The 23649-nt window shown below is 34.9% G+C and overlaps 1 protein-coding gene across 1 annotated transcript in view; it reads left to right on the top strand.

Annotated features, from left to right (window-relative positions):
* LOC123564987 (protein canopy homolog 3-like) overlaps positions 1-23649 on the top strand; it is a 41706-nt gene that overhangs the window by 8033 nt on the left and 10024 nt on the right. The window contains exons 2-6 of the mRNA XM_045358959.2: positions 10027-10141; positions 11625-11765; positions 16923-17007; positions 19786-19903; positions 21088-21195. Of these exons, the coding sequence (XP_045214894.2) occupies positions 10027-10141; positions 11625-11765; positions 16923-17007; positions 19786-19903; positions 21088-21195 (567 nt within the window). The remainder of the gene's footprint in view (positions 1-10026; positions 10142-11624; positions 11766-16922; positions 17008-19785; positions 19904-21087; positions 21196-23649) is intronic.

The following is a 23649-nucleotide window of genomic DNA, read 5'->3' as shown; positions in this document are numbered from 1 at the left end:
TTAAAATCCTGCGAATCACGGATCACACTGCCGTTATTAGTGTTACTAGACTTCGTAATGTCCTCCTTCAGTTTCCGTAGTTTCAAACGTAAGTCAATGGAATATTCATCACTTTCTACCAGTTCTGTTTCCAAATCATCAACATTTGGATGATTTACAATCTTCTCGTTCAGATTCTTGATGATCTCTGCCTTCTCCTCCATGATTTCGAGCAGGGCTGTCTTCTCCGACTGTGACAACTCGTTGTTTAATTTTTCCAGTTGTATAGAAATAAGACGACGCTGGCCCTCTCTAATAGAAATAAGCTTTTGTAGATTCATCGTAATGATTGTAGAATTTCTCACGGCACCAACAAGGTGGGGATGTATAGTGAAGAAACAAACTGCGTTGTGGTTTCCCGATTCGACCTTTATTATATGTGTTATGTGTAACTACAAAACAACCTTACGTCGGAAATGACGTCAACGTAAGCGCGGTACGTCACGTTACATAAATGCGCTATAAATATGTTATCGATTCCCGACAAGGCACTCTCTCATTTGTGCCAGATTTTCTACATAAACATCTGTCAAAACCTGCGACACAACGGTCCACACCAGATTCCATGTTTGGCCAAAAAAACCTTTCTCTAATAAGTTTCAATGTCCTTTTTTTATCAGGGTGTCCCGCATAATTATTTAGACCTTTTAGTATATCTTTCTTGTAAATATTTGGTTTGACCAACAGCTCTATCTTCCTTCCATTTTCCTCAATATCTAAACAACATGCCTCGCTCTTTTCATTTTCAGGTGATTAAAAGTTCTTTTAAAAGTGAGATCTACTTTGTTGAAGTTCCTTCCTCATCTTTGTTTATTTATAACTGCTCGTCTCCATTTTTCAATGATAGGATCTTGTCGTTACGCTCTAGGAATTTCTCGCATTTCTATCTGCGCCATAGGTTGTCCTAGTTCTTTGGTGACATCAACTATGTTTATATTCATGACCGGAAGTGTCTCATAAAATGGCACGGTAATGTTACTGTAAACAGCTTTATGACTTCTTTATCAATTTCAATCCTTTCTTCATTATTCTGCTTAAGTTTTTCATGAAGATAACGACTCATTATATCAGCATATGTACTTTTTTAACTCCGGGCCTGTGTAGAACAGGTCAAAATTGTTGTATTCTCCAAGGGCTGCTGCCCATCTTTAGCCTGTTGCTTCCAATTTTCCTGTAGACAACACATACGTTAATGGATTATTGTCGGTGAAGACTACACAGGGTCCTCCGTGGCCGAGTGGTTAAGGTCGCTGACTTCAAATCACTTGCCCCTCATCGATGTGGATTCAAGCCTCGCTCGGGGCGTTGAATTCTTCATGTGAGGAAGCCATCCAGCTGGCTTACGGAAGGTCGATGGTTCTACCCAGGTGCCCGTTCATGATGAAATAATGCACGGAGGGGCACCTGGGGTCTTCCTCCACCATTAAAGCTGGAAAGTCGCCATATGACCTATCATGTGTCGGTGCGACGTAAAAACCAACAAAAAAAGAAGAAGACTACACAATAGTTCTTTATCAGATAATCTGAAAACTTTTCAATTATAGCCCATCTCAGAGCTTATAAGCTGAATAGTGCTTTTCAGATGCTGACAATGATCTACTGGCTTAGGCGATCACTTTCTTGAATTCATTTTGCTGTTGGTAGAGCACAGGTTCCAATACATGTGAAGAAGCGTCAATATGTAACTCGTATGGCTTCATAAAATCAGGATAACCTAGTACTGGAGGGGAAGTTAAAATAACTTTCAAATCTTCGAAGATCTTCTGTTCTCTGTCGGTCCTCTTTCATTCTGTTTCTGATTTCTTCTTCGATTTCTTTTTCGATGTCGGGTGAGGAATCAGCTGGGTGAGAGGTCTTGTGATTTTACTAAAATCCTTGATAAATCTCCTGTTTAGTCCTGCTAGAGACAAGAATGAATGCAATTCATCTGGATTATTTGGGGTGGGCCAGTTCTTTATTTTGTCTGTTTTAGCTGGGTCTGTCTCTATTCCTTCATTTCTGACCACATGTCCCAAAAAATAGATTCCCTGTGTGAAGATGTGGCATTTTTCTGGTGCCAGTTTCAGATTGCAAAACTTAAAGCGTTGAATGACAAGCTCTTAACGTTCGAAATGCTCTGTAAATGTATTGCTAAAAATATCAAGTCGAGATAGGCAAAGCAAAATGTTCATGTTCAAATCTCCTAAGCAGTCTTCCATTAGTCTCTGCCGGGCTGTTCGTTAAACCAAACGACATGCGATTGAACTCCGAGACTCCTAATGGTCCCGCTGTAAATCCTGTTCTTTCTTTGTGGGTCTCCTCTGTTTCCACCTGATTATATCCAGACTTTTGATCTATTGTACTAAAAATATTTGCACCATGTAGACAATCAAACATTTCTTCTATCCTGGGAAGTGCACAGGAATCTTTAACTGTTCTGTCATTCAGCTATCAGTAATTTATACAAAGACGAAGCTTTCCATTTTTCTTCCGAACTAATACCACCTTAGAAGCAAAGGATGATTTTTATGGACGAATAATACCACAAGCTAAAAGTTACTGAATTTGTTGTCTAACTTCCTCAGCCATGGATGGCGGTATGCGCCGGTGTTTCTGTTTGAATTTAATTTCATCAAGTAAATCAATGCGATGTTTAATGTTGTTGCAAAGTCCTATATCATTATCAGTTGTAGAGAAGATATTCCTGTGTTTGTTTAGAAGTTCTTTCGCTTGACGTAGCTGGTAAGATTCCAGTATATGATCTTTATCAATAAGCAAGTCTTCGACTAATTGCCTCCTTTTCTTTTCAAGCTCTTCTTCTTCTATCCTGTCTATCACATTATCTGTTACTTCCACTGGTTGCAGTTCTCATAAGATTTCCTTGGGAGATATAACAGCAGAGTTTGTTGTTAAGTTGGTTAAAGTGATATTAAAGAAGGTGTTATTATTGTTGCGATTGAATTTAACAAGTCCGGGTGTAACATCTATGTATGCAGGAATGGAAGCATCTTCAGTTTCCTGTAGCATGAATGTTGTATCAGGATAATTCATTCCTTTATCGGTGCATGCTAGGATGGTAACTGTTTTGTTGGGTCCAAGTGTAATATTATGAGACATAGCACTCCTCGCAATTGCTAATCTATAATTATTTTGATGAAGTGTCTTCTCTCTAATGACCGTTGTTCTGAAGCAAAGATACCATGGAACATGGAGCTGAGCTTCTTGTAAAAATTGCTCTCCTGAGATAGACTTGCACTCTTGCGATAATTGACCAGAAACAAGACTATTTTTTGTCCTAAAGTAATTCACCTTCAGAGATGTTATATGCTGTTGCGGATCTCTATGCTGAATCTTTGGTGCATATTTCTGCCAACCACATATCCACTTATTTATCTCGAAATCTTTAAAAAAATGTCACTTCTTCAGTTATTATTTGGCAAATGACAAAACTGCGTGTTATCCACTGCAGTACCTTACCAAGACTAAACTGCCTGTTGGTGTCCGTTACTGCCATTCACATATTCACTTACGTAAACTAGGTATCTTGATTTTTGTCAGTTGGCAATATCCCGTAATCGTCCTCTATCATTACGAAATAAATGAAAATACACAAAGGGGCATAATAAATATGTACATGTGCATATGTAGATCGTTAAATTTACACTGACATAAGTTTAGTTTATACTAATATATTTTTGCTCGATTGTGATGAAAGCTTTAAACTTATTTGAACCACTCTCTAGTCCGCTTCCCGGAAAAGCCAGTACTGGTGTATGAGAAGTCATGGTCGTGACCCAAATAGGGCTCGAACCGACGACCCCTAGGTTGAGCGACTGACACCTTAACCACTAGACCACCGCCACCCAATTAACAATTAATAAATCACAACGATCGAAGTTAACAGGATGTTCACATTTAACAGATACAGAGGATGAATTATTCTGTATTTATTGCTGATGAAGACAATCTGTGTGGCAATGCGGTTCTAATATATGGACATGGATTAATTAACATATTTCTATTTTCTGTCTTTAACATCTTAATAAATTTAATTATACCGGGTCTTATGTAATAACATAGTTTTATGTACTTTTTCTCATATCAGTGTAACAGGGACATTATTGAAATAAAATGATACTCATCCTCAGCATCATGGAGAATACAGTATGTACAGTATCATCTCTAACACAGTTCTATTTACACCATATCTGACAGTTTGAACATGTAGCGAGTGAAATAATACTCTAATTTTAGTAAGAAATATTCTTAGATTACTTTGCAGTAAATCAAGGTAACTCTTATATAATTATATAAACGAATCTTTAACATGGTTATATAAATTCAAATTCTAATTATACCAGTTTTGTATAAAACAGTCTTTAACTCTTTTCTTAAATAAAGGTACAAAAACTTAATCGTTTACAGATTCGGGATATTCCCACACATAATTAAAGCCGTAGTTACAAAGTAAACTTTTAATATTTGACAGCCAATTTTCTTTCCAAGACTACAATCTGCAAATGCAATGTTATAAACTTCTCTTAAAATAACATTATCAGTCTCTAACAATTTAAACCAGTAATTAATGATTTTTAGCAAGGGTTTCGTCAGAAACACTTGCTTTAGTTAAGCTAAATAAAAAAAACGCTCGATGAAAGCCTTTAGATTTGAACTGCTAAATTCGCATAAAAAAAGTATTCCTTGGTTAACAAAAAAAAAAAAAACAGCGGTAAGCATTTGCGATATCATCTGGAAAATGGATAAATGATAATTCGCTGTTAAAATATTGTAATTACAGAATTTAGAAAAAAAATGTCTTCCTACGCGAAAGCGACCTTCAACAAATCTAATCATGCCTATCACGCATGAACTGTTTGGGACAATGCTTATCAATTAATCAAATGGAATAAAACGTTTCCACTGGAATTATCTGCGCTTATCAGTTGTATGTATTGTTTAAACCATTAAAGTTGTAAATTTAACATGTTAGGTAATTGACGATACGCAAGTCAAGTTCTTTGCTTTTCAGGATTAAGAAATTTTCTATGAACATTCAATACCAACTTGTGCTACATTAGCCTGGCTAGTTTTAGATTAGCATTCGCGCGGTGGATCATGGCATTGATACAGACATGTCTTATAGACCTACTTTATTCACAGCTGAAATGGGAGTCTAAGAAATCTGTACGTTGTAACTGGTTTGTTAAGAGACAGGGGACAGTTTCGCATACGTTGTTTTTAGTTTTAAATAGAATAGGTAGATGTTCTAAAAAAGGTCTTTATATTCAACTGGTTATTTAAAATGGATTCCTGCGAGTAATTATTGTGTAAAAATAATGAAAGAATGCTTGAATCGAATTTCCTAGCTCCGTGTAGGCGGCCGGGTCTTACCTGAGGTAACGGAAGTCAAAGAAAATAGAAACGGACATCCATCTATCCATCCATCCAAATTCAGCTCAAATTTGCGAAAAAATATACATATGATTTAGGTTAGTCATCTGCAGATAATGCGGTACAGGTCGCGCAAGGTGTGCATTTTGGGTCATTTTTGCCTCAAAATTTAGTGTCCTGAACCCGGAGTTTTACTCGTTTTTATCTGAAAATGAAAATGTCACATGATAAAATGTTAAATATATGCAATACATCCGCTCAACACTTTCCAGGAATTTCTCAAAAAATTGAAATTTTAATGACTTTTCCGCACTGGTATCAATGCAGATTCGTAGAATTTCAAATTTGCTGTCCATTGCCTCCATAGCTGACGCTGTATTGCTAAGACAGATCAGTGGAATAGATTTCAAATAGAATCAGTTTCAATTCCGACTTAGAAAAAAATATAACATTTCCCCTAGTGATAGAATAAATACTAAAAAGAGCCAATATTAATACAATATATATAACAAATACGCCAATATGGGTCATCTGTTTTTCGTTGCAAGTTTCAGCTTTGTAAAAAAATCCTTTCAAAAACAATATTCCTGGATTCCTCTTCTGAAGTGTCTCCACGATTTTGACAAACCACTGGAAGCAAGTTGTCCAGATTTTAATTATAGAGTAGTCATCTTTTTTTATTGTAAAGTTAGTATAATGGTTAATTTTGTCGTTATCTGTCTTTTCTGTAAGATTGTAATTACGAGTGATCATGTCATAGTCATGGTCTTGCGCATCAGCAGTACTAATTGTCAACATTCAACAGTTAGTCATCATAGAATCAAATGAGATATTGATATCTCATTCAACTGCGTCAGCTCTGTGGAACTCATCTCTGTTACTCACTCCAATGACGTACGCTTTTATGTGAGAAAGTTGTCACAAATCGTAACTCATAGTCTCTTCTGGTTCTTACTGAAAGTCTGTTGAAATCTGGCATGCAACCAAAACAACAAGAAGAGTTTTTGAAATGTATCTGATTTTAATGGTGGTACTTAATAGGCTGGTATTACTGAGTGTATTCATTTGTCCAACTGATATCCATGATCTGCAATAAGACCCTTACTGTCAGCGCTTTCAGTGCTTTGAATACATATCTTGATATATACAAAGGGTAACGTGCAAGTGCCCCATTCACAGCAGCATTACATGTATTTTGTTTAAAATTTAGTATCTTTTTGCAAAATTTGAGATTGACTCTTTCTATTTCTTTTGATTTACTATTAACCCATATTTCAGCAGCATAGCGTTATATTGATCCAACAAATGAAAATTGTCATAAAAGTTGTCATAAGATTTCTGGCTTAAGTTGATATCTATTGCAATTAACTAATAACAAATTGAGAGCTTAGTCGCCTTTCCAATCATTTGTTCTTGATTAAAGGTAAAACTTCCAGTGTAATTAAAAACAGTTTCGTTGTACTTTAAATCATTTACAACCTCAAGGTATTTACCGTATAATATAAAAATTGTTCACTTTGCTTCAATCCGCCCCTTTTTTTCTAAACACAACAACTTTGGTTTTATCTGCATTAACATCTAGACTCCACTTCTTACAATTTTCTTCTAAAAGTGTTCAGCTTTTATAAATTTCATCAGGTGATTTCCCAATAATTACCATATCATCGGCAAATAACATAATTGAGCCGTGCCATGGGAAAACCAATATAGTGGGTTTGCGACCAGCATGGATCCAGACCAGCCTGCGCATCCGCGCAGTCTGGTCAGGCTCCATGCTGTTCGCTTTTAAAGCCTATTGGAATTGAAGAAACTGTTAGCGAACAGCATGGATCCTGACCAGACTGCGCGGATGCGCAGGCTGGTCTGGATCCATGCTGGTCGCACACCCACTATGTTGGTTTTCTCATGGCACGGCTCATATGTCATTTATAGTCAGACCAGTATGAATGTCTTGTTGCAAAAACAGCTCAAAGTAATCTATAAAAAGAGGAATTAAGATAGGAGACATTACCTCCCCTTGACGTAGGCCAACAGCAAATTCAAAGAAATCAGAATAGCTACTAGTATTAAATAACTTTACACATGATTTATCTTTGTCTATTAAATCAATATTTTTTACTGACAGCTATTTGTTACATCTTTTATCATTCCTTAATTAATTAGAGTAGAATATAATGGTTTATGCTTGTTCTTTTAAAAGAATGGTGATAGTTATATATAAGTACAATTTCTTTAGAAAATAAAATGGAGAAAATGCAATGGAATATCATCATGAAAAAACAATAAAAACTGTTATATTTTACCAAACTCTATGAAAATGAATAGTAAAAGGATGGCTTGCATTAAATGATATAGAAATATATATTTGTTTGTCTTTTAATTTTTCTTTATAAAAGTTATAATGCTTCCGACTACTCTCACCTTGGCCATTGATGTTTTAAGGTCTACTTTATTGTGAAAATGTACTCTTTTCCCTACTCAAAGTAACTGCTATTTCCTAATAGTCCCCTACTCAACAAAACATCTTTCTTCAAAATGACAAAGATCAAAGAGAAATGAATTGTTTGAGTAAAGGTGATTATTATCATATTGAGGATTGAGGAGATTTTGACTACTCATCATTTTTCTGAATGTGATTTTGACCAACATATCGTTTTTGCCAAGGGGTTTTGACTATCCATTGAGGGGATTATGAACACTTTTTATTTCTGCTTAGGTGACTTTGACCACCATGTCAGTTTTTGACTGAGGTGATTTTGAGCGTCTCCCGTCCTGTGGCATTATTCAGACCTAAATTGAAAATAGAGACAATAATATTCTTTAGAAGGGTTTAACTTTCTTGGAAATATCAAAACATCAGTAAAACTTCATGAAATATGTTATGTTTTGTCCATTAAATTACGTTTTAATCAATAAGTAACATGGGACATCGTTCAGAATGTCCAGAATGTATGTTATTTGATTAAAGGGCAAGGGAAGCCTGACAATAAGTTAATTATATATGCAAGCCACCCTCGAACCTTTCATAATACATTACTGAAAAAGATATGGCAATTTTAAATTAAAATGGCTGATCATAGAGGCAGCCATTTGAATTCACTGCTAATTTCTTTATTTAGCAAATAACCTTTTAAAAAGATCATTTGATATGTTTCTTGAGTGTAAGTAGTAAAACACGAAAATTTCTTTAATTATAGCTAGAAAAAGGTAGAGAAATTATTTATAGAAATTAGTAGTAGTTCAAACGTGTCTCTAAAATTTTAATAAATCCGCCATTTTTTTTGTTGCCATGGAAAGAAAATGGCCATCAATTTGACCAAATATTTAAATGCTCATACCTTTCTCATTTTTTACTCCGATTTTGATTTTTTTTCACTTTTGTAAATGATTTTTTTTTTTTGGATGTAACGTCGCACCGACACATGATAGGTGATATGGCGACTTTCCAGCTTTAATGGTGGAGGAAGACCCCGGTGCCCCTCCGTGCATTATTTCATCACGAGCGGGCACCTGGGTAGAACCACCGACCTTCCGTACGCCAGCTGGATGGCTTCCTCACATGAAGAATTCAACCCCCCGAGTGAGGCTCGAACCCACATCGATGAGGGGCAAGTGATTTGAAGTTAGCGACCTTAACCATTCGGCCACGGAAGAATTCCCAGCTGAGGAAATTAACATAAGAACAATGTTGCCTTTCCCTTTAATCATGATAAAAATGTTCTTGGCCAAAACCATATAAAAACAAAGCTTTTCGTTTTGGGAAAAATGATATAGTAAAATCGGTCAATAATATAATTCCAGCTATTTTGTCATTTTGAACAAAAGACCAAGACGTTATTAATTGTCACAATTATGTCCAATTAGAAATTATTCTTCAATCACATTAATATAAAGAATTGCAATGGTACATGCACTAGATTAAGCTTCTTTTTTGAGCATTATTAGGGCGTCAGTATATCAACTATGAAAAATTCAGTTAAAAATGGCAATCATGTCATGGACCATTTAATCAGGATTCGTTGTCATTGCAAATAATCAGCACACCCCTATTAATAAGTGACGCAATACCATAGAAGCCCTGTTTACAAAATTTAATGTATCCTGATACAAAATATAATGAAGAAAGTTTTGCAAAAAAATGAAATTCTAAGGACGTAGGTCATGTTTCCAAACTTTTGGAAGAGAATTGGAATTAAAGCATCTGTATGATGCCATGCAATGCATTACATGTTTGTAGACAGTCATTAGTAAAATTTTGTGATATTGCATTAAAATGTACATGTAATAATTTTATGAAACTGAAAAGTGAAATTTGTTCAGGGAGCATAATAGAACTTTGATAAACATTTCATCAGAAGTATTTAATTTCAAAAGATGTATGTTTTTGTCAGTATGATTTGCATAATAGGAAATTTCTGCAACATCTTTTTATATACATTTGCTTATCAATGAAAATTAATTGACGTTGTTTTTCTCAGTAAGACTTGCGTGCCAGGTGAGAAATTTCTGCAATATCTTACTTTTGCTTATTACTGAAAAACTGCAAAATTATTAGTTAAAAACAAGAAAGTCATACAAGATTGTCTCTTAATTATAAATCAGCTCTTTTTGTTTTAGTTTGCAAATATTTGGCCACAGAACTGAAAGACAGACTAGAAGAGACTGGAAAGAACAAAGAAGTTCTAGTAACTGGCACTGGACAAAAGAAAAAGAAAATTAAATACAACACAGCGTAAGAAGTTTATTCATATGGATAAATGATTTAGAATAATCAAGTTGTCCATTCAGTATTTTTGGATAGCTTATTGACGAATTGATTGAAATTTAACCTAAGTCATTTTGTTTGTTTTGGGTTTAACGCCGTTTTTCAACAGTATTTCAGTCATGTAACAGCGGTACCGAAGGCATTATCTGTTACGGTCATTATCTGTTAAGGTAGTTCTGCACATTTAGAAAGCTAGAAATTATGGCATAATATCGTTTATCCATAACACATCAAATAATTCAAATCATGAATAAATGGTAACATTTGTACTAATTAATAAAACTGACAATGTTCCAGTCATTCTAGAGATTAGATATGACGTGAAAAATTGAATTAGGTCATAAAATCAGCCTGAAATTGCTGATCTCTGTAATCATAAGCAAATATCTCAAAAGTTACTATACGGACCTATAAATTTTATTTAACTGAATTGAAAGCAACATGTAAATTTAAAGTTCCAAGAATTTTCATTAAATCTACATTGTAGGTATACTTTTCCGAATGCAAAAATTTTCCACAGATTCCCGTAACATGCGTAAAGAAAACTTGACCAATATCAATTTTTTTTTTTTTTTGAAATCAGTTTTATTAAAAAATGAAGTTCACACACTTTTTTTAACTCACCTGTCACATAGTGACAAGGTGAGCTTTTGCGATCACCCGTCGTCCGTCCGTGCGTAAACAATTCCTTGTCTGCACGATATTGGTTTCATTTATGATTTTATTTTAACCAAACTTGCACACAACTTGTATAACCATAAAATCTTGGTTCCTTTCTTGAACTGGCCAGATCCCATTATAGGTTCCAGAGTTATAGCAGAATTGCAATGGGAAAACCAACATAGTGGCATCCGCGTATTCTGGTCAGGATCCATGCTGTTCGCTAACGGTTTCTCTAATTGCAATAGGCTTTGAAACCGAACAGCATGGATCCTGACCAGACTGCACGGATGCCACTTTGTTGGTTTTCCCATGGCACGGCTCATAGATAGATTTGGTAGTTTTGATTAAATAATTGATTAATAGTTCTTGTGTAGTCTTGGATGGTTTAGGTGTAAAGACGATTTGTTGTGATGGGAGCAAGACATCACAAAGTGTCCACATTAAGGGTATACTGTAAATCATTTTATGTTATGTGCATGAAATTTAGTGGTTTTCGTCAAAACAGCAGTTTCCTGGGACCATTAATTTGAACATAAAATGATTGAGAATATATTTGTTTTGTTGGGATTTAAATTTTGTGGATGGACTGAACCGTGAAATCCATAAAATGTAGTCCCCTGCAAATATTACTGATTTCAAAATAGCACGTACACTACTAAGAATTATTATTATTATATTTTCATTTTCAACTCTAGTTTGCAAATAAATCCAGCCGACATGCAGTATAACAACAGTTTTGAAAAACAAACGTTAGAGATGGCAGGTTAAAACTTGTGTTATATTTCAGGGAACTAAGACTTATAGAAACATTGCATGACCCTCACATCTGTGATAAAATTCTCGAGTACAATATACACAAGGAGAGAGAAGGCAGCTTACGATTTGCCAAGGGTCAGAGTGAAACATTCAAAACATTAGGTGACCTTGTGTAAGTACACATATTTTAAACATTAGTTATGATTACATAACATAACTTTGCCTTAGTACTCAAATATTAAACACATAGAGTAAAACTAAGTTACCGTTCCAGTTCCAGTTTAATGCACCTTTCAGTCCCCCCTTTTCAAGTCTGTATTTTTTTCAAGTTTGTGTTTTAATTGATTTGTTCTTTTCGTTTGAACATCTTCTATTGCCATGAAAAAAAAAAAAACCCATCAAACTAATACTGTTCTGTGTCAGTCAAATCGCTATAATTGTTCAAATCAATGTTTCTTTTTGGTATTTTATTAGCTATTCTACTCACCCTGGCATCGGCGTCGGCGTCACATCTTGGTTAAAGTTTTTGCAATCAAGTACGCATGGCTATTATTTAAAGGCATATAGCTTTGAAACTTTTTTTTCTAGATCAATTACCAACCCCACTCGGACAAGACCCATAACTCTGACATGTACTTTGGGCACATTTTTGCCCCCTTTTGGATTTAGAAAATTCTGATTAAAGTTTTTAATGCAGATATTGAAATGAAACTTTACATGTGTCTCCGGTGTTATAAAACTAGTTGATAGCATGAATTCCAATAACTCTGACATGAATTTGGATCAAATCATGCCCCCTTTTGGACTTAAAAAATCCTGGTTAAAGTTTTGCGTGCAGGTACATATAGCTATTACTTAAAGGCGTATACATTTGAAACTTATTTTTTTTTCTAGATCAATTACCAACCTCACTGGTCAAGTTCCATAACTCTGACATGTATTTTTTGGCAAATTATACCACTTTTGAACTTCTGGTTTAAGTTTCGCGTGCAAGTTACTCTCTGTAAAACAAATGCAGATAGTAAATTGAAATTTCGGGATTAAAAAACAAGTTGATTGCATCAAGTCCCATAGCTCTGACATGTATTTTTGGCAAATTTTGCCCCCATTTAGGCCTAAGAAAACTTCTGGTTAAAGTTTTGCATGCAAGTTACTATCTCTAAAACTAATGCAGATGCTGGATTGAAACTAGGTAATAAACATTAGGGTAATATTCCTGCTTCTGGGACAACGATTCGAATAGTCGAGCACTGGCTGTCTTATAGACAGCTCTTGTTTGGTTGATGTTTTGTAATGTAGATGAAATGTGGTGTCAATGTTTTATATGTTGAGGTTTTTTTCGTATTAACCCAAAATGAAATGCTGAGTGTGCTATAACTTTCACTGCGCTGTTTGCAAGGTACAAAAATGTACCCTTTTCAGAAATCAAAGACAACTGATTTTATTTCATGTTTATTAATGAAAACAATGGTCTTTAACAACATTGATCAAAATAACATATTGATAATTATAGGTTGTTAGATTTGTATCGAGGTCTGCCGTGGAAATATTGCATGACTTTAGAAGCACAATATATTTCCACTAAAGAATGAGTGCATATTCCCCGATGTGAAGCTAAAAAGATTTCTTTTACATACCTATCTACACATATTCATATTATGTATAAATATTTTGAATTTGTTCTATAGCCTTAATAAAATTGGCTGAAACTGACGTTGATAAAGATAATTATGGAAGAAGCACAGATGTCAGTATGGTAGAATATTGACGTTTTAGGTTCTACTGTAGCTTAAAATAGAATAAAATGTGAGATTATTACAATATAGGATCTATATGTCATAAAGATTAATACATGAAACATTCTTTTTGTTTATTGATACATAGGTTAGTCACTTGAAAGACTCGAATCTTGTACATATTAGGTGATAATAGGTAAACATGATTTTCATTTGGATTCGACCTTTAGTGTACAGTCGATCTTTTTTGCTCGAACTAGGATAATTTTAAAATCACCCTTCGCTTGTACATGGGTCCCGGCAAAATTCCAATATAATGTATATTGTTCGATAGCTCAAATTACAGTTAACTTGAATTTATTTTGCCGGGTTAAAGAGAATGAAGTTGGGTTGTATCTAACCATGTTAACACACACAGCGGTAAATAGAAAAGCAGATATTTAGTCATTGACCTCAAGGACACTTTTGACTAATAAGGAAATGAGCAGATTCTTTTTATCAGTTAAATTATTATATTGTTTATAGTAATAAAGGCGTTGATTACTAAGCATGTGCAAATGGACATTCCTTACGAGCTGTGGAACACAACGCCTGCTAAAGTCACACAAATGCATAAAGTAGTAGTTTTCATTTCATAGATTTTGTATGCAGTAGACGTCACTCAATTTTCTGAGAATTTTGCAGAAACTGACTGTAAAAAGTTTATTGTCAGGCAAAATAGATTATATAGAAAGAAAAGAAGGGCTGTTTTGATATATATAAATGAAACTCAGTATCTCGAATTCAAAGGGATAAAGCGTTTTACTTTGCGATAATGGAAATTTGCCTTAGATTGTTATTTTGTGTACGTTTTTTTTTTCGTGACGGGACTTGAAAATGTCTTGGAATGTACAAATTTTGAGATACTTTAAAATCTTGTAGTAGGATGATTTAGATTTATATTATAAACTGAGTGGTGTCTTACTGTTGTTATTGTTGTTTTCATATTCAAATTATCAGTGTCTTTTTATTTCTGCCTGCCCACTTAGCTTAATAGGGAGAGCACAGATCTATGAATCGTGGGGTTATGAGTTTGATCCGTGGGCAGGGCGTATGTTCTCCATTTATTAAAAGACATTGTGTTTGAAATCATTCATCCTCCACCTCTGTGTCATTAGGCAAGTTGGCAGTTACTTGCGGAGAACAACGGAATCCAGGAACACTGGTTAGGTTAACTGCCCGCCGTTACATAACTGAAATACTGTTGGCATTAAATCCAAAACAAACAAACAAACTTTTAATATTTCCTTGCTCTACTAAGTGTCTAAACTGTATCATATTTTTAGCTAACCTGAGCACGAAGTGCTCAAGGTGAGGTATTGTGACCGGCCATTGTCCGGCGTCCGTCGGCGTGCGTCGTCCGTTAACATTTACCTTGTGAACACTCTAGAGGCCACAGCTGTAACCCAATTTTTATGAAACTTGGTCAGAATGTTTGTCTTGATGATCTCTAAGTCAGTTTTGAAAGCGGGTCATATGGGGTAAAAACTAGGTCTGTAGGCCAGATCAAAGGAAAAGCTTATGAACCTTCTACAGGCCACAGTTGTAATTCAATCTTTATGAAACATAGTCAGAATATTTGTCTTAATAAGCGTAGCGTAATTGGAGATGTACTTTAGTCAGATTGCCGTAATTGTTCAAATTATTTCCCTAGGTTAAAAAATGTGTGTGACATGTATAGAATATAGGCTATCATAGAAGAAACATATCTCTTTACTTATATAAACACACTTGAAGCCTTGTACACAGGTGAGTGCTTTAGGGTCAATGACCCTCTGGTTTTAAGTTTAGCAGATTTGTGATACCAGTATACAGTAATTTATCTTTTCCAGGAAACAAACACATTTTTTCATACACATATTTAAAGTAAAAATGAAAGCGTGGCTCATATTTATCAATGCTTAAACTCTGAAACTTTAAGAAAGCAAATATTCAATATTTTATTTTATCTCACCTGCTCAGGTGAGTTATTGTGATCACTCGATGTCCGGCGTCTTACGTCTGTCTGTCTGTCGTCTGTCAACATTTAGCTTGTGTATGTTATAGAGGCTGTATTTTTCAATCGATCTTCATGAAATTTGGTCAGAATAATGACCTTGATGAAGTCTAGGTCAAGTTTGAAAATGGGTTATCTGGGGTTAAAACCTAGGTCACTATGTCAAATCAAAGAAAAAAATTGTGTATGCAATGGGGACTGTATTTTACACCGGATATTTATAAAATTTGATCAGAATATTTGTCTGAATAAAATTTAGGTCAAGTTTAAATATGGGTGATATTGGGTCCAAAACTACGTCACCCGGTCAAATAAAAGAAAAACTTTGTGTACGCAATAGGGGCTACATTTAACACTGGATATTCATAAAACTTTAGTCCGAATGGTAGCCTTGGTGAAATGTCAAATTCGTATATGGGTAATCTGGATTCAAAAACTAGGTCGCTAGGTCAAACCAAAGAAAAACCTTGTGTATGCAATCGGGACTGCATTTTACACTGGAGCTTCATGAAATTGAACACAATGCTTGTCTGCATAAATCTAGGTCAAATTTGAATATAGGTATCTGGGGTCTAAAACTAGGTCACCCGATCAAATCAAAGAAAAGCCTTGTGTGTGAAATAGTGGTTGCATTTTACACCGGATATTCATAGATTTGATCAGAATGTTTGTCTTGATGAAATCTAGGTCGAGTACAAATAGAGGTCATCTGGGTCAAAAACTAGGTCACCCAGTAAAATCAAAGAAAAAATGAATGCAATAGGGGTTACATAACATACATTTTAGGGGCACATGTTTTTGAAATTTGATCAAAATGTTTGCTCTGAAGAATTCTAGGTCAATTTTAAATATGGGTCATGTTGAGTCGAAAACTAGGCCACCTGGTCAAATCAAAGAATAGCCTTCTGTATAAAATAGGTGCTGCATTTTTCACTGGATCTTAATGAAAATTGATCAGGGAGTTTGTTTCGATGAAAGCTAAGTCTAGTTCAAATATGGGTCATATTGGGTCAAAAACTAGGTCACCTGGTCAAATAAATAAAATATCTTGCCTATGCAAAAGGGATCGCGTTTTAAGCAGGATATTCATTTAATTTGATGAAACTGAGCGAGCTAGGACCATTTGGTCCTTCTGTTAGCAAATTTGCACGTGACCAATGAAACTTACGTGAGCTTTTTCAACCCCTAGTCTGCTGGCGGCAGGTGATTCTACATTATTTCTCTATTCAGTCAGTAAATTTTCAGAGAATACCCCTTAAAATAATAAATGGTATTGCCCAAAATGAATGATATGTCCATGTTAGAAATTTAGCAGGCTAAACTGCAGAGTGTAAATTCATGACATCACAATCTGCTCTAATATAACAATGACAGCATAAAAGATAGTTTAGCATTTCAAGTCGAAGTTTTAGTCTTAAAATGTTGATAAAATTGGCAAAATTGTATGGAAGATATAAAAAATATATTCTGAAAGCTTTTTGGTGTGATGCCACATATATTTATTGCATTGATATATTGTTTCTCTCGATTTGATATTGTATTGCATGACTATTTGTAGCATCAAGGGGGTTAAAGTTGTGATGGATGTACCATATGAACTCTGGAATGAAACGTCTGCGGAGGTGGCAGAGTTACATAGACAAGTAAATACAAAACTTTACCCTCTCACCTTATATGTAGGAATTGGTTTCTTCTGTAGACTGGCTGTTAGTTGCTAATGAATATTAGATAAAAGATGTTGGTATGAAAGATAATGAGTGAATTTAAAATTTAAGTGAAAATTTTGCAAATAAATTTGAAATAAGATTGTTTATGGAAATGGTCTCTTGGAAGGAAATCTAAAACATAACACAGTTAAATATTTATTACATGTGGTAGAGACCAGTTTTAGCTTTATTAATGGAAGTGCAAGTTACTATCTCCAAAACTATTGCAGATTTTGCTTTGAAACTTCACTTGTGTCTTCGCGGTTATAAAACTAGGTGATAGCATTAAGTCCCACAACTCTGACATGCATTTTGGCTGAACTATGTCCGCTTTTGGACTCCTGGTTAAAGTTTTGCGTGCAAGTTTCCATTTCCAAAACAGATTTAAATATGGCATTGAAACTTCACATGTGTCTTTATGGTTATAAAACTAGCATCAAGACCCATAACTCTTACATGCATTTTGGCCAAATTATGCCCCCTTTTGGACATAGAAAATCCTGGTTAAAGTTTTGCATGCAAGTTACTATCTCCAAAACTAATGCAGATACTGGATTGAAACGCTTTAGATATTTTAACATTTAGGGTAATATTCCTGACTGGAATATAGTCGAGCATAGGCTGACTTATGGACTTATGGACATCACTTGCTTTAAAATATAATAACATTCAGACATTGATTTCTGGATTTTCGGGTGTTGAAATGCTTTAGGTAATTTTAAACATGTTTTAACCCCAACCTGTAAAGGATTGTGGCCAATTTTAAAAATCTGAGACCAACTTTACATCACATTTTTAGATGGTAAACTTGAGCAAATAGGAATATCTAATTTGAAACTTCAGCTTCTGGGAGAAGTGTCCAGACATCTTACATTAACTAGTCACCCTTGTGTAATGTAATAAATTGGATTTCAAATGGGAATGACTTAAAATGTGGGTACATGTATTATGTAAGCTACATACCCATCCTCTGGATATGTGAAGTAACAAATTCTGGTCTAGGTGTCTCAGTGGTTGAGGTCGCTGCTGCTAAATCTGTTGTAGTTTTCAAACCTCACTGGGAGTGTAGAATTTAATGTTCTATCCAGGTCCTTCTTCATGACTGAAATAATATCCATTTTGGCAATTGGGGTTTGCCTCCACCTAGATATCTAACATGGAGAGTCACCAGATAGCATAAAATTGTGAATTTAAAACTCTGAAAAATCCACAAAGTTCTACTTTTGGTATGAGCGCAGAAAGTTATTTTAATTTTTAGCTCACCTGAGCTATTGTGATCACGCTATGTCCGTTGTCCGTCTGCCCGGTCATCCGTCTGTCGTCTACAATTGTGTTTAAAAGACATCTCCTCCAAAACCAATGAATAGATTTAGATGAAACTTGACCTGGATGTTACTTTGGTGGACCTCTACCAAAGTTGTTCAGCTGGTTTGAAGTGGTTACAAATAGTGGCTACCAGAGATGAAAATAGAAAAATCTTCAAATGACATTCCTTCTCAGCCGCTGTCTGACCAAGATTGTTCAAATTATGCCCGATTTTTAAAAACTAAGGGCCGCCAGAGGAAATGGTCACCTTTCTCTATATGTGTAATGTTGGAATTTTAAAAATCTTCTTGTGTGAAACTGCTGGCCCAGTTTTAAAATAATGTTACACAAATGGTCCTTGTCTGACCCTTCTCCAAGATTGGTCAAATTATTCCTATTCATAAAAAAACATGGCCGCCAGGGGGCGCGGTCACTTTTCCCTTTATATATATATATACTTGAAACTTAAAAAAAATCTTCTTGTTTCAAACTGCTAGTCCGATTTTAAGACAATTTTACACTAATTGTCCTTTTATGACCATCTACCAAGATTGTTCAGATTATTCACATTCGTAAAAAAAAACATGGCTGCTAGAGGGCTTAGTCACTTTGCTCTAAATGCATATGATAGAAACTTAGAAAATCTTGTATGAAACTGCCTGCCTGATTTTAAAATATATACTTTCACGCAAATCAGATATTTTAACATTTAGGTAATATTCCGACTTCTGGGACAACAGTTCGAATAGTCTAGCAATGGCTGGCTTACCGACATCTCTTCTTAGTTAATGTAAGACATATGATCTTAAAATTCAGTAAGCTCTAATTAATTAAAATGTGTGGATAGATGTGTGTGAAAACAACAATATCATATTAATATTTAAATCTGTAGAGACAGGTGTTTACTACTAGTCTAAAAAAAAACAGGGGGAAAAGATGAATTGTCTAAAGTTATTCATCCTTCAGTTCTGATTCATACAAGGAAGTTATAAGGTACTTGCACTTATTAGATAAACTGTATAATATAACTAAATTGTAGTTTGAAAGAAACATGTTTAAAAACAGCCAGTCTGCAACCATTTACTGGGCAGAAACCTACATAACTGCATTTTTCTTCCAATTCACTGTAACAGCAGAATTTAAGAAGTAATGTTTTTAAATATCTATGTTGGAATATAGACAAAGCCCCTCCCACTATGTGTCATTTTTTTTCTCAGATATATTTTACTTTTGGAAAATTGCTCACCATTCAGTAATTACTGTTAAGTTTTTTTTCTCAGTAAAATCAATTCTTGGACTGCAAAGTCTGCACAAAAATCAGCCTCTATTAAGAGTTTAAAATATTTGTTTTAATGCTTTGAAAATTTTGTTAATTCAGTTTATGTAAGACTGTGTGAACATCTATTTCAGTGTTTTACTTTAGTTGAAAGGTACGAGGAGACAATAGAAGACTGGTATTTTGAACATCAAGACCAAGATATTATAGATTATCTTTGTAGAAAACATGTCCTCAAAAATGAAGAGCAAAGTAAGTCAAGATTTTCACCTGTGAAAAATATATTAGATATTTTACACTGAAGAAATACCAGATATATTTCATCGTTCATTGTTATCTGTAAGTTACAGTTTGCAGTCTTACATTTCGTAACAAGGTTTTTTGACGTGAACTTTTGAGACTATGTATGCAGCCTTGCTCTAAAATTTGTATAATACGGTACGCAAGAAAAATATAGGTGCAGGTGGGAATATCTGGGTCAAAGGTAACTGTTTTTGGTAGTAACAAGGCTCTACAACCAATATCATATGTATATTATGATGAAATTCATAATCATTTTACACCTTTTGTTTTTAACATGAGTAACTGAGGAATAAGGAGGTCTGTTGTACTCACCTTGGCATTGGTGTTGTCACTGCATTCAGGTTACAGTTTTATGGCAGTCTTCTTAGTTTCACTACAACTACTGCCCCAATTATCATCATAAGGGTTTGGTGTTGATAAGGGGCAGACATTTTACGGTACCTTAAAGGTCAAGGTCACTGGGAGCAGATAATGAAAAGGACTTGATTAAAGTTTTATGTCAATCTCCTCAAATTTCGTTATTTCTTAAGTACTAACCCTGGAAGCAACAGACCTTGCATAAGGATTGGTCTTGGTAAGGGTTAGACATCGCTGAGTCAAGAGTCAAGTGCCCTAAATGTAAAGTCCACTAGGGTCATATATTTTAAGTGTTGGTTAAAGTTTTGTGACATTCTCCTCAGTTTCACTGCATCTTCCTAAACTAGGATATCTTGTATTGTTTCTTTTAATTGTTTTATTATACCACTCTTCTCCACGCCTAAAAGTTCTACATTTCACACACTAGCTTGTATTTTATTCATTTCTTTATAATATTCATTTATATACCCCCATGACACCCCCTTATGTATTCCTTGCTGCGACTTTATCTTAATATGTTCTCATATTGTTTCTTAGTAACCCTTACCTCTTCCAACTTCAGCCCTCTCCCATCCTCCTCCCCAACATTTATATTACACACCATCCCCAACAAAGTTGTTTATTTTTCATTTCTCATACTAATACTAGTATCTTAAATTTCATTTTGTAATTTGGAATCCCTTATACCCGACCTATCCATTTTCAAACTCCTCATCCCCGCCTGCCAAACATTTCTTATTGATGTGTTATATCATCTCTGTGTTGTCTATTTGCAGCATGTCTAGACGAGGTGTATGTACCTAAAGGTGATACAGAGGAAAAAGAGGAGGACGCCGAAAAGAAACAATCTGCTGAAAAGAAATCAAAGAAAAAGAAAGATAAAAGTAACGATTTTGATAATATTTCATAGAGAACTGACATATATGACTCTACTTTATAAGCCTGTCTTAGAAAAAAATAGGTTTCTTGCTATGTAGGTGGATACCTATCTGAAAGTAGTTGCAGCAGAGTAACTTTCCACCAGTATCATGTTTTAACGAGGTTTTCGGAGAAAACCATTTATTAGAATGGGGTATGTCGTTAGACGTGCGGGAAGGGCGTCAGACTCGGTTTCCGCACAATAACTTTAGTTTTGAACAAGCTATGGAAGCCAAACTTGGCCTGTAGATAGGTGGTAACGAAAAATGGGGTAGCATTTGGGGTTATTTGGGTCAATTAACTGTTGCTAAACAAAGAAAATTTATGCTTAAATTTCGTCTCATTAACTTTAGTTGCAACTTGGCCTATAGGTAGCTTATAAATAGAAGGTCAAAGGTTTTGTCCGAAAGCTTTTTTTATAGACTTATCTTTTGTACTTTAAAAGATTATGACTTGAAATTAAAAATATTTCTTTATAATCATCATCTGCATGTGTTGTTACAATCCCCATTTTTGACAAAATTATGCCCTTTTTATACTTAAAGTTTTTTGGCAATCTTTGCTTTCTGGATATAACTTTAGTACAATATAAGATAATGACCTGAAACTTAAAATGTATCTTTATCAACACCATCTGCATGTGTGGTAACAATCCCCATAACTCTGATTTGTATTTTTGACCAAAGTATGCCCTTTTCATACTTTTTTAAAATTGAGACAGACATTCATTTTACTGACAAATTGCCGAATAGTGGAGCACGCTGTCGTACGGACAGCTCTTGTTTAAAGAACCTGTTGACGTGATGCAAAAAGAAAACCTGGTTTTCGTGAAATTTCCATGTTTTTTGTTTATATGTTTTTCGGTGAATTATCGAAATATTAGACTGAAATATATCTGGTATTTTCTCAGTGTAAAATATCTTCTTTTTTTTTCGCTGGTGAGAAACTGGTAAGTTTAGTCAAAACATGAAATAAAAAGAAAATGTGTTTGTTTTACATGTAAGATTAAAACATCTTTGATATCATATATTTTCACTCGTAGCTATGCCACGAAAATATAATTGCATCTTTCTTTCACTTGTGAAAGATATTTCACTCTTACACTGAAAGAAACAAATATCCTCTATATCTTTCAGTCACATGATGTAACATCTCTTAAAACATTTTAACCTACATGTGTTGAAAATGAAGTATGTAAAATAAAGAAACCTTAAGGTTATGTCAGTCAATATGATAGTTTTCATGAGTTCTGCATTAAGATAAAAGATGATACATGCTTACAGCAGTGTAAACTTTCATAAGATGTAACATAATTTTCATAATAACGAAGAACAAAATCTCATTTAATCTTGCAACAACCAGATAAGATTAAATTTTAATCTTATCAGTGAAGACACTTTATCCACTCCTCAGTGAATAAGGATCAAGGTGAGAGTAGTACCTGATTTAAAGCTCATCTGAGCCAAAGGCCAGTGGTGAGCTTTTGTGACCGCTGAATGTCCGTCGTCCGTCGTGCGTCCGTCAACATTTTCTAAAAAAAAAATTCTTCTTGAAAAACACTGGGCAGAATTACACTTAACTTCACAGGAAGGATTCTTGGGTTGTCCCCTTTCAAAATTCTTTAAGGAATTGAATTCCATGCAGAACTCTGGTTGCCATGGCAACCAAAAGGAAAAAAAAACTTTAAAAAAATATTCTTTCTAAAACCGCAAGGCATAGAGCCTTGATATTTGGCAAGTGACATCATCTAACAGTCCTCGCACGACGGACGACGGACATTTAGCGGTCACAAAAGCTCACCATTGGCCTTTGGCTCAGGTGAGCTAAAAATCAGGTACTACTCTAACCTTGATCCTTATTCACTGAGGAGTGGATAAAGGTTGTGAAAATTGTGCCCCTGGAAGGAATAGAGGCCCCGCTCCGGGGGTCCCAATTTTAACATAGACTTACATAAGAAAAAAAATATTTTTGTCAAAAACTGCAAGGCATAGAGCCTTGATATTTGGCATGTGGCATCATCAAATGGTTCTCTGTGAAAATTGTTCAAATTATGACCCTTTAGTGAAAAGAAGCCCCAGTCCGGGGGTCCCAAGTTTTACATAGACTTATATAGGAAAAAAACATAAAAAATCTTCTTGTCTGAAACCACAAGACCTAGGCAATTAATATTTGGTATGTAGCATTGCCTTGTGGTCCTCTACCAAAACTGTTCAAAGTGTTACCATGGGGTTAAAAGAGGCCCCGCCCCGGGGGTCCCAAATTTTACATAGACATACATAGTAAAAAAACTTTAAAAGTTTTCTTGCCTGAAGCTGCAAGACCTAGGCTTTTGATATTTGGTATGTTGCATTGCCTAGTGGTTCGCTATCAAAAGTGTTCAAATTATTCTCCTTGGGTGAAAAGAGGCCCTGCCCTGGGGG

Source organism: Mercenaria mercenaria, chromosome 2 (genome assembly GCF_021730395.1).
Source record: "Mercenaria mercenaria strain notata chromosome 2, MADL_Memer_1, whole genome shotgun sequence".
Classification (NCBI taxonomy): domain Eukaryota; kingdom Metazoa; phylum Mollusca; class Bivalvia; order Venerida; family Veneridae; genus Mercenaria; species Mercenaria mercenaria.
This window is presented reverse-complemented; position numbering and strand designations above follow the sequence as displayed.